Source organism: Ranitomeya variabilis, chromosome 2 (assembly GCF_051348905.1).
Source record: "Ranitomeya variabilis isolate aRanVar5 chromosome 2, aRanVar5.hap1, whole genome shotgun sequence".
In the NCBI taxonomy this organism is placed as follows: domain Eukaryota; kingdom Metazoa; phylum Chordata; class Amphibia; order Anura; family Dendrobatidae; genus Ranitomeya; species Ranitomeya variabilis.
In genome coordinates this window covers 796036542-796053723 of record NC_135233.1, presented here as the reverse complement: position 1 = coordinate 796053723, position 17182 = coordinate 796036542, and the positions used below count along the sequence as shown (strand labels likewise).

Below are 17182 nucleotides of genomic sequence, written 5' to 3'. Positions count from 1 at the left end.
ACCTGGCTGTCAGTGATCAGCGATGCCTGGGTCAGAGAGATTATCACCTCCGGGTACAAGATCGAATTTTCTACCCTCCCGGAAAATCGCTTCTTTCTCTCTCGCCCCCCAAAGCAACCGTCCCATTTACCCGGCTTGCTTCAAGCCGTAATGTCTCTGGTCGCCGCCGGAGTCGTAATTCCCGTTCCTTCCGAAGACCTTTTTTGCGGGTTCTACTCGAACCTTTTTGTAGTCCCAAAGAAGGACGGGTCTCTTCGCCCTATCCTGGATTTGAAGCTTCTGAACCGCCACGTCCGACCTCGCCACTTCAGAATGGAATCCCTGCGGTCAGTGACCGCCGCCATGGAACCCGGGGTGTTCCTCTGCTCGGTCGACATCCAAGATGCGTACCTTCATGTCCCCATCTGCGTACGGCATCAGAGATTCCTTCGGTTTGCTGTCGGGGACAATCACTACCAGTTCACGGCTCTCCCCTTCGGTTTAGCGTCTGCCCCCAGGGTCTTCACCAAATCATGGCGGCGGTCATGGCCCTCCTTCGTTCCAGGGGGATCCTCGTTATCCCCTACCTGGACGATCTGTTGATCAAGGGGTCCTCTCGTCTAGACACTGCCCACAGTCTCCAGGTCTCCCTGGACACCCTGACCCGTCTCTGCTGGATTATCAACCAGACCAAATCCTCTCTGATTCCATCCCAACGACTGTCCTTCCTGGGCATGGTGTTCGACACGAACTTAGCTCGGGTCTTCCTCCCAGAGGACAAGTTCTCAGTACTCTTCAAGGCGGTCCGCCTTCTCAAACGCCCAGCCCCTCAGTCACTTCGTTTCTGCATGGGACTCCTGGGAAAGATGGTGGCCTCCATGGAGGCTGTTCCTTTCGCCCAGTTCCACACCCGCCCCCTCCAACTATTCCTCCTATCCACCTGGAACAGGTCCTTGGACTCCCTGGACGGTCCCGTCCACCTTCCTCTCCAGGTCCGTCAGTCTCTAACCTGGTGGACGTTGTCCTCCTCTCTCCTGAGAGGAAGATCATTTCTTCCCCTTCAGTGGCAGGTCATCACCACCGATGCCAGCCTTCTCGGGTGGGGAGCAGTCTTCCGACAACACACGGCTCAGGGCCGTTGGACCACCCAGGAAGCTCTCCTTCCCATCAACCTTCTGGAGATCAGGGCAATCTTCCTTGCGTTAATCCGCTGGCAGTCTCTTCTGTCGAATCTTCCCGTCCGCATCCAGTTGGACAACGCCACGGCCGTGGCGTACTTAAACCACCAGGGCGGGACTTGCAGCGGCTAAGTAATGGCAGAAGTGGCAAAGATTCTTCGGTGGGCGGAGCGCCACGTTCCGGTCATATCAGCCGTTCATATCCCCGGGGTCAAAAACTGGGCAGCCGACTTTCTCAGTCGCCAGGGCCTAGACCTAGTGGTCTCTCCACCCCGCAGTCTTCAATCAAATTTGCCTCCGCTGGGGTACGCCAGACGTCGATCTTATGGCGTCCCGGATGAACCACAAGGTCCCTCAGTTTGTCGCCAGGTCCCGGGATCCTCTTGCCGTCGGCCACGACGCTCTGGTAATTCCATGGTCCCAGTTTCAGTTTCCCTACCTGTTCCCACCCCTCCCCTTGATTCCAAGGGTGGTAAAGAAGATCAAGTTGGAAGGGATTCCAGTCATACTGATAGCGCCGGACTGGCCAAGGCGGCCATGGTACGCCGAGCTCGTAAACATGCTCGCGGACACTCCTTGGAGACTCCCGGATCGGCCAGATCTCCTCTCGCAGGGACCTCTCTACCACCAGAGTTCTCAGTCGCTGAGTTTAATGGCATGGCCGTTGAGGCCGCAGTCTTGAAAAACTCTGGTCTCTCTTCCCAGGTCATACAGACCATGATTAGAGCCAGAAAACCGGCTTCTTCCCGTATCTACCATAGGTACTGGAAAGCGTTCTTTCGCTGGTGCGAAACCAATGAAGTTTTTCCAATGTCCTTTTCTCTTCCGGATCTTCACGGTTTCCTCCAGTCTGGTCTCGATTCGGGCTTATCCCTCAGCACACTCAAGGGACAAATGTCCGCTCTGTCGATTCTCTCCAGAGTGACCTTTCCTCCATTCACCAGGTTCTGACTTTTCTACAGGGAGTTGCGCATATCGCCCCTCCTTTCCGTCCTCCCTTGGAACCTTGGGACCTTAACCTGGTCCTTGGCGCTCTTCAGGCTGCTCCCTTTGAGCCTCTTCATGACGTGCCCTTTTCCCTTCTCTCTTGGAAGGTCGCCTTCCTCATTGCCATTACATCCATCAGGAGGGTCTCCGAGTTGGCAGCCCTGTCATGTCGTTCCCCTTTCCTGATTTTTCATCAGGATACGGTCGTTCTTCGACCGGTTCCTGAATTCCTTCCCAAGGTGGTCTCGGCTTTCCACATCAACGAAGACATTGTCCTTCCATCATTTTGCCCTTCTCCGACTCATCCTTTGGAGAAGTCTCTTCACAAGCTTGACGTGGTCAGGGCCATTCGGGTCTATCTTTCTAGAACCGCTCCCTTCCGTCAATCCGATTCTCTCCTCGTCGTTTCTGAAGGTCGTCGGAAGGGCTTTCAAGCGTCTAAATCCACCATTTCGCGCTGGATTCGCTCGGCAATTTCAGAATCGTACCGTGTTCATGAGGCACGTCCTCCCCCGGGGGGTGCGAGCTCACTCCACCATTGCTGTCGGAGCTTCTTGGGCTGTTCGCCACCAGGCCTCCGCCTTACAAGTTTGCAAGGCCGCAACCTGGTCGTCTTTGCACACGTTTACGAGGTTCTATCGGGTTCATACCCAAGCCTCGTCCGATGCAGGTCTTGGTAGGAAGGTACTGCAGGCTGCGGTCGCACACCGGCCGACCTGAGACCTTTTCTCTTTTCCTTTCTACCCACCCTTTTCCGGGGCTGCTTTTGGATGTCCCATGGTTGTCCTGTGTCCCCCAATGAAGCGATAAAGAAAGAGGGATTTTTGGTACTTACCGTAAAATCTCTTTCTTGGAGCCTTCATTGGGGGACACCGCACCCTCCCTACTGGTTTGTTAGGGTACCGTGTTTGGGGCCTGGAGACCCTAGTTGAGTTGGTACTTTTACTGTTATGAGTTCTGTCACTTCTCCTACTGCTTTTTGCACTAACTGAGGTGCTTGGTGCCTGTCGGTGGGTGTATACTGCCGGGGAGGAGCTACGCCTTTTTCCTTTTTTGCATAGTGTCAGCCTCCTAGCAGCAGCAGCATACACCCATGGTGTTGTCCTGTGTCCCCCAATGAAGGCTCCAAGAAAGAGATTTTACGGTAAGTACCAAAAATCCCTCTTTTATCCTCATACAGAGGACGACTGGTTAAACATTCATGTTAAAATCAAAGATATACACGTTTCAGGGGTTGCAGCACCCTTAATGATGATTTTAACATAAATGTTTTACCAGTCGTCCTCTGTATGATACCGATTGAATAAAGAAGATTGTATGTCTGTTGGCCTGGATTATCCTTTATTTTATCACACCAAGATATATTGCCTTATTCGCTCTTTGATTTTCTCCTTTTTGTCCACTTTCTGGTATTTTTTGCTTGTTTTTTTAAAATTTGCGCCTTCTGTTTTAAGTTTTATTTTATGTGTTCACCTGTTTTTTTTGTTTTCTTTTGCCCTTGTGGGCAGAGTTTAGGGTTTCCAGGTGTTTTCACTTGATTGATCAATTGCGACTATTTTAAAATGTCTAAAGCTTTTGCACAAAAGTACTCTAGTCCGACATTTGTTATGTTATGTACATCTGAAACCGTTGTGCAAATTTTACAACGGTGTAGCGAAACATGCAACTCTTTCCTCTAAAAAAAAATGCAAAAAGAAATAAAGGGCAGTTTAGATTTTGAACAGTTTTTGAAGAGTTTGGCGCAAAATTGTCAACAATTATAACAAGACAAAATTAGAAAAGCAATTTAAAAAAAAAAAGGAAATGATGAATCAAGTCCTGTGTTTTATTAATTGTCTGCACTTTTCTGTTGTAGGCATAGCAGAGCAATACATTGTGTTAATCTTTGACAGACCTCCAGAAGCACATGAAATTGTTTGTTTCGAAAGGATACAATCTGAAGTTGGAGAAAAACAATTAATTCCCAATTTTTTTTCAAAAATATCATTTGAAGAAGCAAATAGACGACTTGTTGCCTCCACCAATCATGGTTCTGAAACACCTTCAGTAACTTCCACTCCAAAGGACCACGTAACTCGCAGCGTAAATGTTTTCTTTTTCTTATTATTTTCTGCTTGTGGGACACCTCTCTGCTACTGTACAAATGCTTGTGTTTCTTTTTACCTGTGTATTTTTCATATTAATACTATATACATCTTAGTGATTGTCCAGTGAAAACAAGTCTAAAAATAATAAAAAAAATTCATAAAATAAAAAAAGTTCAAATCATCCCCCTTTCGCCCCATTCAAGATAAAACCATAAAAATAAAATCAAACCTACACATATTTGGTATTGCTGCATTCAGAATCACCTGACCTATCAATGAAAAATAAGGATTAACCTGATCGCTAAACGGCGTAGCGAGAAAAAAATGTCCAAACGCCAGAATTAAGGGTTTTTTTTGTCGCGGCATTGCAATAAAATGCCATAACAGGCGATCAAAAGATCGTATTTGCACCAAGATGGTATCATTAAAAACGTCAGCTTGGCAGGCAAAAAATAAATCTTCACCCAACCCGAGATCATGAAAAATTGCACCCCACAAGGTGCGCAAAACCACATTCAAGAAGTTAATTTACCCTTCAGGTGCTTCACGAGAACTATTGTAATACCCTTCAGGTGCTTCACGAGAACTATTGCAATGTGGAAGGAAAAAATTAACATTTTACTTTTTTCACAAATAATTTACTTTGGAACCAATTTTTTTTTTATTTTCACAAGGGTATCAGGAGAAAATGGACCACAAAATTTGTTGTACAATTTCTCCTGAGTATGCCAATACCCCTTATGTGGGGGAAAGCCACAGTTTGGGCGCACGGCAGGGCTCAGAAGGGAGGGTGCACCGTTTGACTTTTTGAATGCAAAATTGGCAGGAATCAATGGTGGCGCCATGTCACGTTTGGAGACTCCCTGATGTACCTAAACAGTGGAATCCCCCCAATTCTAACTCCAACCCTAATCTAAACACTAACCCCAACACAGCCCTAATCCCAATCATAACCCTAACCACAAACCTAGCCCTAACACACCCGTAACCCTAATCCCAACCCTAACCCTAGCTTTAGCCCAACTCACTAGCCCAACTCTAACCCTAATGGAAAAATGGAAATAAATACATTTTTTTCATTTCATTATTTTTACCTAACTAAGGGGGTGATAAAAGGCTCAGACTACATGTGCAATGTGATGGGTTCACTTTAAACTATAGTTGCAATACACTGTATAGAGAAATGACTGTTTTAAGCCATTGTAAGACCAGGGGTTTATGCGCACGTTAAATATTTGCTGCGGACATTTCTGCCTGAAGAAAACATGTCTCTTGACAGAAAAATACTGCATAAAAAGTTCATATTTTTGCATGCAGTATTAATTCATCTTTTCCCATCTATTAGAATCTTTTCCCATCTGAAAGAATTGAAATGCTGTACATTAGAAACTGCTTCAAGTCTGCAAGAAAAAGATAAGCAGCGTGTGCAGGAGATTTCAGAAATCTCCCCTTTGCTGGCACAGTAAACTGCTGTTTGCTTGTTTTTTTTGTGGCAAAAAACAATGTGTGAACATACCCCGCTAAAGCTGGACCTGCAGTGAAACGACACTGAAAATTTTTGTCCAGTGTCTCAAGCAACTTGGAGCCCTCAATATATTATTGCTGTGTAGTATGCTGTAATTGTATCAGAAAAACACAGCATAAAGTATAAATGTAGAGTGAACGTATCCCTAGTCATACATTTGACAGATCCCACCCACTGCGCACTCAACTGTACTTGGATATATGTCTGCCAGAAGCCAGGAGTTGATCCCACCTGTTATGTTCCTTTCATTCAGGCTACATCGGAAACCCGAATGAAATTGCGGAACACCACACCTCACTTGCAGTTCTTTGAAGATGAAGAAGAAGGCGACACACACACGGTCTTTGTTGGCCCAATTGTAAAGTAAGTCTATAGGTCATGTTTCTAGAAGATTGTCTGTTAACAAACTTGGAGAAATTGTTATCCAGCTCCGCTACTTGACGTAGATGTGTAAAAAATCTATGAACAGTGCAAGATTTCGTTCTAGCCACATTATTCCAGAAGCCATCATTTGGGGGCACCTTTTGAATTCATTTGTTTTGCCTGTTATTACTACTTTAGTTCTTTTTGATATTTCTGTTTCTCCAGCAGCGCATCCATAGTGATTTTATTACAGTTGTAGAATTGGCGATAAGTTATTCTGATCATTGGGAGATCCGAGTTAGGCTTGCGTTTTTGCTGTTTTTTTATGCAAATTAAAAGCGACTTCTTACAGTACCTGCAAAGGCTATGAGATTTCCAAAATCTGAAGCACACAGGTTTTTTTTTTGTTTGTTTGTTTTTAACTGGAGCATGTAACTTCTTTCAGCATTTTTTTTAGCAATTGTTTTCCCCCATATAAAGCAATGAGTAAAGGTACCTTCACACTAAGCGACTTTACAACGATAACGATAGCGATCCGTGACGTTGCAGCGTCCTGGATAGCGATATCGTTGTGTTTGACACGCAGCAGCGATCAGGATCCTGCTGTGAGATCGCTGGTCGTTGCTGAAAGTCCAGAACTTTATTTCGTCGCTGGATCTCCCGCTGACATCGCTGAATCGTTGTGTGTGACACCGATCCAGCGATGTCTTCACTGGTAACCAGGGTAAACATCGGGTTACTAAGTGCAGGGCCGCGCTTAGTAACCCGATGTTTACCCTGGTTACCATTGTAAAAGTAAAAAAAAACACATACTCACATTCCGGTGCCCGGCGTCCGCTTCCCTGCACTCCTCCTGCATCCTGTGTAAGTGCCGGCCGTAAAGCAGAGCGGTGACGTCACCGCTCTGCTCTGTGGGAGATGCCGGAGATGTTCGGCGCTGACACAGGATGCAGGAGGAGTGCAGGGAAGCGGACACCGGGCACCGGAATGTGAGTATGTGGGGTTTTTTTTTACTTTTACAATGTTAACCAGGGTAAACATCGGGTTACTAAGCGCGGCCCTGCGCTTAGTAACCCGATGTTTACCCGGGGACTTCGGCATCGTTGGTCGCTGGAGAGCCGTCTGTGTGACAGCTCTCCAGCGACCACACAACGACTAAACAGCGACGCTGCAGCGATCGGCATCGTTGTCTGTATCTGTCGCTGTTTAGTCGTTGTGTGGTCGCTGGAGAGCTGTCACACAGACGGCTCTCCAGCGACCAACGATGCCGAGGTCCCCTGGTAACCAGGGTAAACATCGGGTTACTAAATCGTAAACTATTCCAGACCAATTCACCGCCTCCGCTTTTACAATTTGTAACTATGTACCGTATTTTTCGCTCTGTAAGACACGCTTTTTTCCCCAAAACTTTTTTGGGGAAATGGGGGTGCATCTTACAATACGGATATACCGGTACTGTTGCAGCCTGGGATGAGGGGGTGTCCGGTGCCCAGGGTGATGGTGGCATCTCCGGTGCTGCGGTGGGGCTCTGCCGACATTTTGTGAAAGGCCAGAGCCCCCCGGCAGTTCATCCATTCTTTCCTGTGTGGTGGACTTTGAATATGGCCGCCGCCAGGAGGAGGCACATGCGCAGATGGAGATCTCGGCACCAAGATCTCGGGAGATGAGATTTCAGCGCTGAGATCTCATCTCTCGAGATCTTGGTCCTGAGATCTCATCTGCGCATGTGCCGCCTCCCGGTGGCCATTTTCCTTAAAGGGACTCTGTCACCTGAATTTGGAGGGAACAATTTTCAGCCATAGAGGCGGGGTTTTCGGGTGTTTGATTCACCCTTTCCTTACCCGCTGGCTGCATGCTGGCTGCAATATTGGATTGAAGTTCATTCTCTGTCCTCCATAGTACACGCCTGCGCAAGGCAAGATTGCCTTGTGCAGGTATGTACTACTTTGGACAGAGAATGAATTTCAATCCAATATTGCAGCCAGCGGGTAAGGAAAGGGTGAATCAAACCCCAAAAACCCCGCCCATATGACTGAAAATTGTTCCCTCCAAATTCAGGTGACAGAGTCCTTTTAAGTCCACCACACAGGAAAGCATGGACGAACTGCCGGGGGGGCTCTGACCTTTCACAAAATGTTGGCAGAGCCCCCTCGCAGCATCGGATACACCAGCATCACTGGAGACATCCCCGCAGCACAGGAGCCCCCCCGCAGCACAGGAAACCTGCACACCCCCTTATTCCAGCCTGCAGCAACGCTCCACTCCTGCCTCCTGCAGCAGCGACCATGGGACCCCGCTTCACCACAGCCACCACCCCCGGTAAGCCGTATAAGATGCACGGATTATAAGAAGCACCACAATTTTATTTAACATTTTTTTTCCTATTTTTCTCCTCGAAATTTGGGGTGCATCTTATAATCCGGAGCGTCTTACAAAGCGAAAAATACAGTATTTTTTTCCTGAGCGCGTGAACCTTTTTGTTCAGAATAGTCACTATTTTTTCAGAAATATATATCTTTTTCCACTGAGGAATATGATCAATTTTTTTTCAAAAATGCTTTATAGTTACACATAAGTCTTGCATTGATGGCCTAACACCTTGTATTGTTCATGCTTGTATAGTAGAAGCAAAGTTGCGTTTTGGGATCATGAAAAACACAGCAAAAACACAAGAAAAGCAGCAAAAAAGCCAGCCAGCAAAACCTGCTTTTTGTCTGCATCTTTTTTTTTTACTGCCAAGAGATCGGGTTTTTCTTCCTTAGGCCCCATTCACACGTTCGCTTAAAAAACAAAACAAAAAAAAAAACACTTATATGTGAGACTATCCGTTTATTACTTTCCGTGTGGTTTTCTGTTGGCTGTGTGTGTGTACTTGTGTACATCAGTGCGCCGTCCATGTGAAACATACCAAAATAGAATGCAGAATAGAAATTACAGATTTTAATGTGTTAAAGATGTGCAACGATAATAGATACATATATAGATAGATACATGTATGACAGATATCTAGCTATTTATATAATTTGGGCCTTTAATGTGTAACTTACTGTACATTTTTAACCTAACAAATAAATGAAAAAAATACATGGGGTCTCCCTCATTTTTGGTAACCAGTAAAGAAGCAGACAGCTGTGAGGTGATATCAGACTGGGAAGGTTCCTGGTTATTGGGCCCTTCCTAGCCTAAAAATATCAGCCCTTAGCAACCCCCAAAATGGAACATCACATGAGCGGCTCCAATTCAGGTGCTTTTCCTTCGCTGTTCCCGATACCCTGGTGTGGGGGTAATGGGGATTGGGGTTGATGTCGGCTGTGAATTGTCCAAAAACACAGCTGACATCAAGCTCTGGTGTCCGATGTAGTCCACCGAAGTCGACGTAGTCCAGCGAATGGAAATCTGAAAAGAATATGCACACAAAACACAGAGAAATAAAACCTGTATTCTCTCATTCAACACTTTTACTAATAAAAAGGTCCCATGCAGGTCTGAAGTAGTCCAGCAAAACCTTCACACAATGCCTATGGAGCCTCGTTCTGACGCTACACAGGCTTTGCAGGCAGCCACTTCTGGCTGTTGGTGTTTTGTTTCGTTTTTTTTTCCCCTAGTTAGTAATGAAGGTGTCTAATAGACACCTCTCCATTACTGACAGGCCTTGATGGCAGCTATGTTTTTGGACAATTCACAGCTGACCTCAACCCCAAGCCCCATTAGCCTAATTACCAATGCCCCAGGACATCAGGAAGAGCCGGGCACAGTGCCAGAATTGGAGCATCTCATGTGATGCGCCACTTCTCGTACAATTGCGGGCAGGGATTTTTAGGCTCTGAAGGGCCCAATAACCATGGACCTTCCCAGCCTTTTAATATCAGCTGTCTGCTTTACCTTTGCTGTTAACCAAAAATGGGAGGGACTTCATGTAATTTTTTTTGTTTATTTACTAGGTTAATAGATATACAATATGTAAGGCACAAATTATATATCTGACGGATATCAATTTATCTCTTATCTATTTTTGCACATTTTTAACACACAAAAAGCAAGAATTTCTTGAATGCATTTATTGCAGTACGTGTCACACTGATGTCATCTGTGGGCTGTATGTGTTTTACGTGGACCCATAGACTTTTATTGGCTTTTGTCATCCATGCTGCCATTACAAAAACGGACATGTCTACTTGTGGGTTATACGGTCCATGTGAAAACAGACTTGTGCGCAGCCCCATAGATTATAATGGGTACGTGTGGATACGTGTCTCTGGTGCATGTGAAAACGGATGCCACACGTACTTGTGAAGGGGCCTTAGAATACCAAGCATTGTACTCTATTTCCAGCAGTTGTGTTGATAATACATGGAGCAAAGGTCCATTTAAAACGATGCTGCAGAGTCCTGTTTTCTAGTCGCTGGGGAGCTCCAATGGTCAGACCACCAGCGATCAAGTTTTTCTATATCCAGATGAATAAGGGATAACTTGTTTTTTGGGGGTACCCCTTTAATATTCCATAGTTTAATGGGTTTTCAAATCTTGGGCTACAAGTCACTCTGTGACTGCAGAGTTGTGAATCCTCGCATCATTCATTCTTCCAATGCCAGGAGCAGTCTACGCGTGACCCCAAGTATGTGATTTAAATACATGCGGTCACATGCTGACTAGATGGGCACAGCCTCACTAGCAGGGCCAGACAAGCCTAGTCTGGATGTGACCTGAAGTATGAAAATCTGATACTTGTGGTCAGATGCCCGCCCGCCCGCCCATGGCACTGGCATAGTACGCACAATGTGAGGATTCACATAATGTGACTGCGGACTTGTAGCCTAAGGCAGGACGACCCCTTTAAAAACTTATAAGCCAGTTCAGTTTTGTTAAAAAGGATATCTCTTGACTGCTCGTAAAAACCAAAAAAATATTGCAGAGGTTTGTGCACATTTATTTTTTCTTTCCGTTTTGAGATTCAAGACCACATGAACAATTTTTATCTCAAACTTTTCTTTTGCCTGTCTTACCTTGGTATCTTATGATTCTCTTTTCCTGTCCATTTATTATACATTGTTGTTTTTCTTTAGATTATTTGTTTATCCTCCACCTCCAGCAAAAGGTGGTATTTCCGTTACTAATGAAGATCTCCATTGCCTAAATGAAGGAGAATTTTTAAATGATGTCATAATTGATTTCTATTTAAAGTAAGTTTCTTGGTTTCTGCATATTTATATGACTTATGCGAGGTTAGCTTTTTCTTTAAAAAAGTCAAAATGAAATACATTTGCCTGGCCCCTGTTCTGGCTCAGCTAGTGGAGAGTTAAATGGAGAAGTGGCTGCACATCCGTGCCTGCCTCCTGTTCTATGGGAGTTATGCAAGCAGCCAATGAAGCTTGCTCACCTGTTTCTGTGGATGGGGAGAGCCACACAAATCAAGAGTGAAAAATAGATTTCATGGTAAAAATTGTTTTCTTAACCAATCATAAGAAAACACGTACTGTATACATATTTTATGTCTTTTTAAAGGCTGTAGATAAAGACAAGGACTGCAATTCACATTTTATACATTAATCTATTGGAGCAAAGCAAAATGTACAAAAATGAACATGGGATTCTTTATAAACAGTTTGATCAAAACATAGCTGCTCCGTGATGCTACACCTGTGGGGTGCGATGGCCCAGAGTCGGGGGTGGGATGGGGTTGAGGAGGGGGGTGTATTAACTTTTAACAGGAATGTGTAATAGCTTCTTGTTCATAAACTGTCTTAGGCTACGTTCACATTTGCGTTGTGCGCCGCTGCGTCGGCGACGCAACGCACAACGCAAACAAAACCGCAACAAAACGCACGCTAAAACGCTGCGTTTTGCGACGCATGCGTCCTTTTTGGACGAAAGTTGGACGCAAAAAAAATGCAACTTGTTGCGTTCTCTGCGCCCAACGCTTGTGGCCATGCGTCGCAAAACGCAGCACAACGCATGTCCATGCGCCCCCATGTTAAATATAGGGGCGCATGACGCATGCGGCGACGCTGCGGCGCCGAACGCTAATGTGAACGTAGACTAAGAGCTGCTCAGCACTGCCACCTTCTGCACAATGAGGTAATTTATCTCTCTAGATTAGAGTGTTGCTGCATTTGGCGTTTAAAAATCATTACTTTCCCAATGGCTGGAGTCTGTGCAAGATGTGTGTAACTGATGACGAGGCACATGCCTATTAGATGTATTGTCTCCTCTTAAATGGTTAAAATTGCAAAATACTTTTAAGGCTACGTTCACATTTGCGGTCAGCGCCGCAGCGTCGGGTGCCGCAGCGGCGCCGCATGCGTCATGCGCCCCTATATTTAACATGGGGGCGCATGGACATGCGTTGTGCTGCGTTTTGCGCCGCATGGCCGCAAGCGTTGGACGCAAGAAACGCTTCAAGTTGCATTTTTTTTGCGTCCAACTTTCGGCCAAAAAGGACGCATGCGGCGCAAAACGCAGCGTTTTAGCGTGCGTTTTGCCGCATTTTTGTTTGCGTTGTGCGCTGCGGCGCCGACGCTGCGGCGCACAACGCAAATGTGAACGTAGCCTAAGAGCAAGCAACTTTGCAGTTTATCTCTAATTAAAATCCTCTTCATTCTCAAGACTGGAGAGCTTTTTAATTCCATAGTATACTCCAAGTTGCCTTGGTTACCTGCTATAGTCTAGACAAGGGTTCGGCACTTACCAGCTCTTTTATATATAGCTTGTAAGGATGCAAACATGACATGTGCTATGATTTGATTTTTTTTTTTTTACTCCATTTTTATGACAAAAAGCGATCAATAATTTCCCTAAATGTGTTCTTGTATTTATGAAGGTTTGTATGAGTTATTTGGGATCATACAACTAAATCTCATAAGCATTTGTGTTTTCTTTTCAACTAGATATTTAGTTCTTGAGAAACTCCGAGAAAAGGCAGACAGAATCCATATTTTCAGTTCTTTTTTCTATAAGCGTCTTAATCAGAGAGAGAGGAGGAATCTCCAAGACACCGCAAACTTAACGTAAGGAAAATGCTTTTTGATTGACTAAACTGAATGTTGGTGATATGTTTGTCTACTTCTTTCTATCCCTCTACTAATGCATCTTAGAGTAAATAATGCAGCTTTTCCTGGGTGTAAGATAACATTTCACTGGTGAAATCTGCTATAATTGTAAATACTTTAAATTACTATTTGATTATGTAATCTATTATTAAAATGTAAAATCATTGAAGAAAAAATCCTACTTTTTCCCTTAGTGCGTAGTGCTGTCTCCATAATTGCATATATTATATTTTGGGGAGCTCTGGATTAGATTCAGGGAGGTGATTTTTTTTCCCCACTTCTTATTTACTTTTTAAGACTAACATTTTATGTAGATTTAAAGGGAACCAAATGCTGTCCAAAACACAGGCATCGTGAATCAGAGCTTGGCTGCACCATTACAGCTATGTTTTTTTCTGAAATACCACAGTGTTTTAGGGAAAACGTTGAAGAGCTAGCACGGCTTGGGACTATATGGAGGAACCTGGGTAGTCCGACGACATCCCTGGGTGGCTTCTCCTTGCACCACTGCAGTTGATTGACAGATCTTTCCTTGTATACACAAATGGGAGAGACCTGTGAGTAAACAGAAGCGGGGCGGGGAGAAGCCGGCCGGGGCCACAGCAGACTAGTCAGATCTCTCCTTATGGACCTCCACAAGGCTGGCTGGCTTAAGCTACGTTTTCTCAAATGTTTCAGATTAAAGCATAATTGGCTTCAATTGCGCAGCCAATGTCTGATTCGTGCTATCTGTGGTTCGGGCAGCATGAATCTAGTTACAGGTTCGATCACATAGTAAACGGGCCTGGCGAAATCTGATCTGTTACAGTACAAGCAAATAAAAGCATATCCAAGAATAAATATCAAAGCTTAATATTTTTGGAAGTTGGAGTGGTGTTTTTTTTAGATTTGGCTATCTTAGGAGGATATCTGTTTGTGCAGGTAACTATTACTGTGCAGAATTATTAGGCAACTTAATAAAAACAAAATCTATTCCCATCTTACTTGTTTATTATCACCAGGTAAACCAATATAACTGCACAAAATTTAGAAATAAACATTTCTGACATGCAAAAACAAAACCCCCAAAAATTAGCAACCAATATAGCCACCTTTCTTTATGATGACACTCAACAGCCTTCCATCCATAGATTCTGTGAGTTGCTTGATCTGTTTACGACCAACATTGCGTGCAGCAGCCACCACAGCCTCCCAGACACTGTTCCGAGAGGTGTACTGTTTTCCCTGCCTGTAGATCTCACATTTTATGAGGGACCACAGGTTCTCTATGGCGTTCAGATCAGGTGAACAAGGGGGCCATGTCATTATTTTTTCTTCTTTGAGACCTTTACTGGCCAGCCATGCTGTGGAGTAGTTGGAGGCATGTGATGGAGCATTGTCCTGCATGAAAATCATGTTTTTCTTGAGCGACTTCTTCCTGTACTACTGCTTGAAGAAGTTGTCTTCCAGAAACTGGCAGTACGTCTGGGAGTTGAGCTTCACTCCATCCTCAACCCGAAAAGGTCCCACAAGTTCATCTTTGATGATACCAGCCCATACCAGTACCCCACCTCCACCTTGCTGGCGTCTGAGTCGGAGTGGAGCTCTCTGCCCTTTACTGATCAGGCCTCTGGCCCATCCATCTGGCCCATCAAGAGTCACTCTCATTTCATCAGTCCATAAAACCTTTTAAAAGTCAGTCTTAATATATTTCTTGGCCCAGTCTTGACGTTTTATCTTATGTTTCTTGTTCAAAGGTGGTCGTATTTCAGCCTTCCTTACCTTGGCCATGTCCCTGAGTATCGCAAACCTTGTGCTTTTTGTTACTCCAGTAAAGTTGCAGCTCTGAAATATGGCAAAACTGGTGGTAAATGGCATCTTGGCAGCTTCATACTTGATATTCCTCAATTCATGGGCAGTTATTTTGTGCCTTTTTTGCCCAACACGCTTCTTGCGACCCTGTTGGCTATTTGCCATGAAACACTTGATTGTTCGGTGATCACGCTTCAAAAGTTTGGCAATTTCAAGACTGCTGCATCCCTCTGCAAGACATCTCACAATTTGGACTTTTCAGAGCCCGTCAAATCTCTCTTCTGACCCATTTTGCCAAAGAAAAGGAAGTTGCCTTATAATTAAGCACACCTTATTTAGGGTTTTGATGTCATTAGACAACACCCCTCCTCATTGCAGAGATGCACATCACTTGATTTACTTAATTGGTAGTTGGCCCTCAAGCCTGAACAGCTTGGAGTAGGACAACATGTATAAAAGTATCATGTGATCAAAATACAACTTGCCTAATAATTCTGCACATAGTGTAAGTAATAGGAAGCTATTAAGAAGTCCCAAGATATTGGCATATAGACCGTGGTGGTCATAGAATTATTACTGGAACCTCTTTACATTAGGTAAAAATTTCCATTCAAGTGATGACACTTGACTCGTTTTTTCTTTCTAAGATTGCAGCAAAGAAGACATGGAAGAGTAAAGACATGGACCAGACATGTGGATATCTTTCAGAAAGACTTCATATTTGTTCCACTTAATGAAGCGTAAGTAAATGCTAAAGCTCAGACTACGGAACGGTCCTTTTGTTCTTACAAGAACAAGTAACATAGTTAGCAAGGCCGAAAAAAGACATTAGTCCATCCATTCAGCCTATATTCCATCAGAATAAATCCCCAGATCTACATCCTTCTAAAGAACCTAATAACTGTAAGGTTGCTTTCACTAGCGACGGTACGGGGCCGTCGCAGTGCGTCGGGCCGACGCATGCTGTGAAAGAAATGCCCGGCGTGGGCAGCGGAAGCAGTCTTACGACGCTTCCGCTGCCCCATTGCAAGGTCCGGGGAGGAGGGGGCGGAGTTTCGGCCGCGCATGCGCGGTCCAAAATGGTGGACTCGACACACAAAAAAACGTTACATGTAACTTTTTTTGTGCCGGCGGTCCGCCAAAACACGACGCAACCGTCGCACGTGGCAATACGTCGCAATGCGTCGGTAATGTAAGTCTATGGGGAAAAAACGCATCCTGCAGACAACTTTGCAGGATGCGTTTTTTTTCTCCCGAGCAATGCGTTGCAACATATTGCAAACGACGCTAGTGTGAAAGTAGCCTTAGATACAATATTGTTACGCTCCAGGAAGACATCCCGGCCTCTCTTGAACGCCTCCACTGAGTTCACCATCACCACCTCCTCAGGCAAGGAATTCCAGATTCTCACTGCCCTAACAGTAAAGAATCCTCTTCTATGTTGGTGGAAAACCCTTCTCTCATCCAGTCGCAGAGAATGCCCCCTTGTGCCCGTCACCTTCCTTGGTATAAACAGATCCTCGGAGAGATATTTGTATTGTCCCCTAATATACTTATACATGATATTAGATCGCCCCTAGTTCTGTTTCTATGAGATTAATCAACGTGACAAACTATAGGATGTTAATTACTTGTTTACTTACTTTAAGAGTTCTTGTATCTTTTGCATCTGCTTGACTGCGAAATATTACAGCATTTCTTTATATAGTGTTCCTGCAGGTATGGCAGGCTTTACTTGTGGAAACAAGCCCAGTTTGCTGTAGTTTTCTTTGTGGTTATGCTGTAGTCTAGATAATCCATTGCTGAATACAGGCTGCTTTAGAAGTGTTGACAAAAGGCAATGATATAGCTCACAAACTAATTGAACACTCATACAGTCCTGCCAAAATTGTTTGCACCCTTGAAATTGTTCTAGAAAATGAAGTAATTTCTCCCAGAAAATTATTGCCATTGCACATGTTTTGTTATACACATTCCGTATTTTTTGCTTTATAACACGCACTTTTTTCCACCCAATGTTGGGGAGGGGGGTGCGTCACAGCGGGCATGCCTTTCCGATACCGTTGTCGTAGGCCGCAGACTCGGATGAGGGGATGTCCGGGTGCCTGGTGGTTGCTGGCTGGTGCTGCGGGTGTCTCCGGTGCCCAGCGGTGGTGCATGGGTGTCTGGCGCTGCCTGGGCATCTGCCGACATTTTGCGACAGGCCAGAGCCCCGGTAATTCCATG

General features: G+C 44.9%; 1 protein-coding gene across 9 annotated transcripts in view; it reads left to right on the top strand.

Annotated features, from left to right (window-relative positions):
• The window catches only part of SENP6 (SUMO specific peptidase 6), a 147676-nt gene that overhangs the window by 98933 nt on the left and 31561 nt on the right, over positions 1-17182 (top strand). For all 9 annotated transcript variants that reach the window (XM_077289874.1, XM_077289873.1, XM_077289871.1 and 6 more), the window contains 5 exons: positions 4000-4226; positions 6010-6119; positions 11183-11299; positions 13004-13123; positions 15604-15696. In XM_077289874.1, the coding sequence (XP_077145989.1) occupies positions 4000-4226; positions 6010-6119; positions 11183-11299; positions 13004-13123; positions 15604-15696 (667 nt within the window). The remainder of the gene's footprint in view (positions 1-3999; positions 4227-6009; positions 6120-11182; positions 11300-13003; positions 13124-15603; positions 15697-17182) is intronic.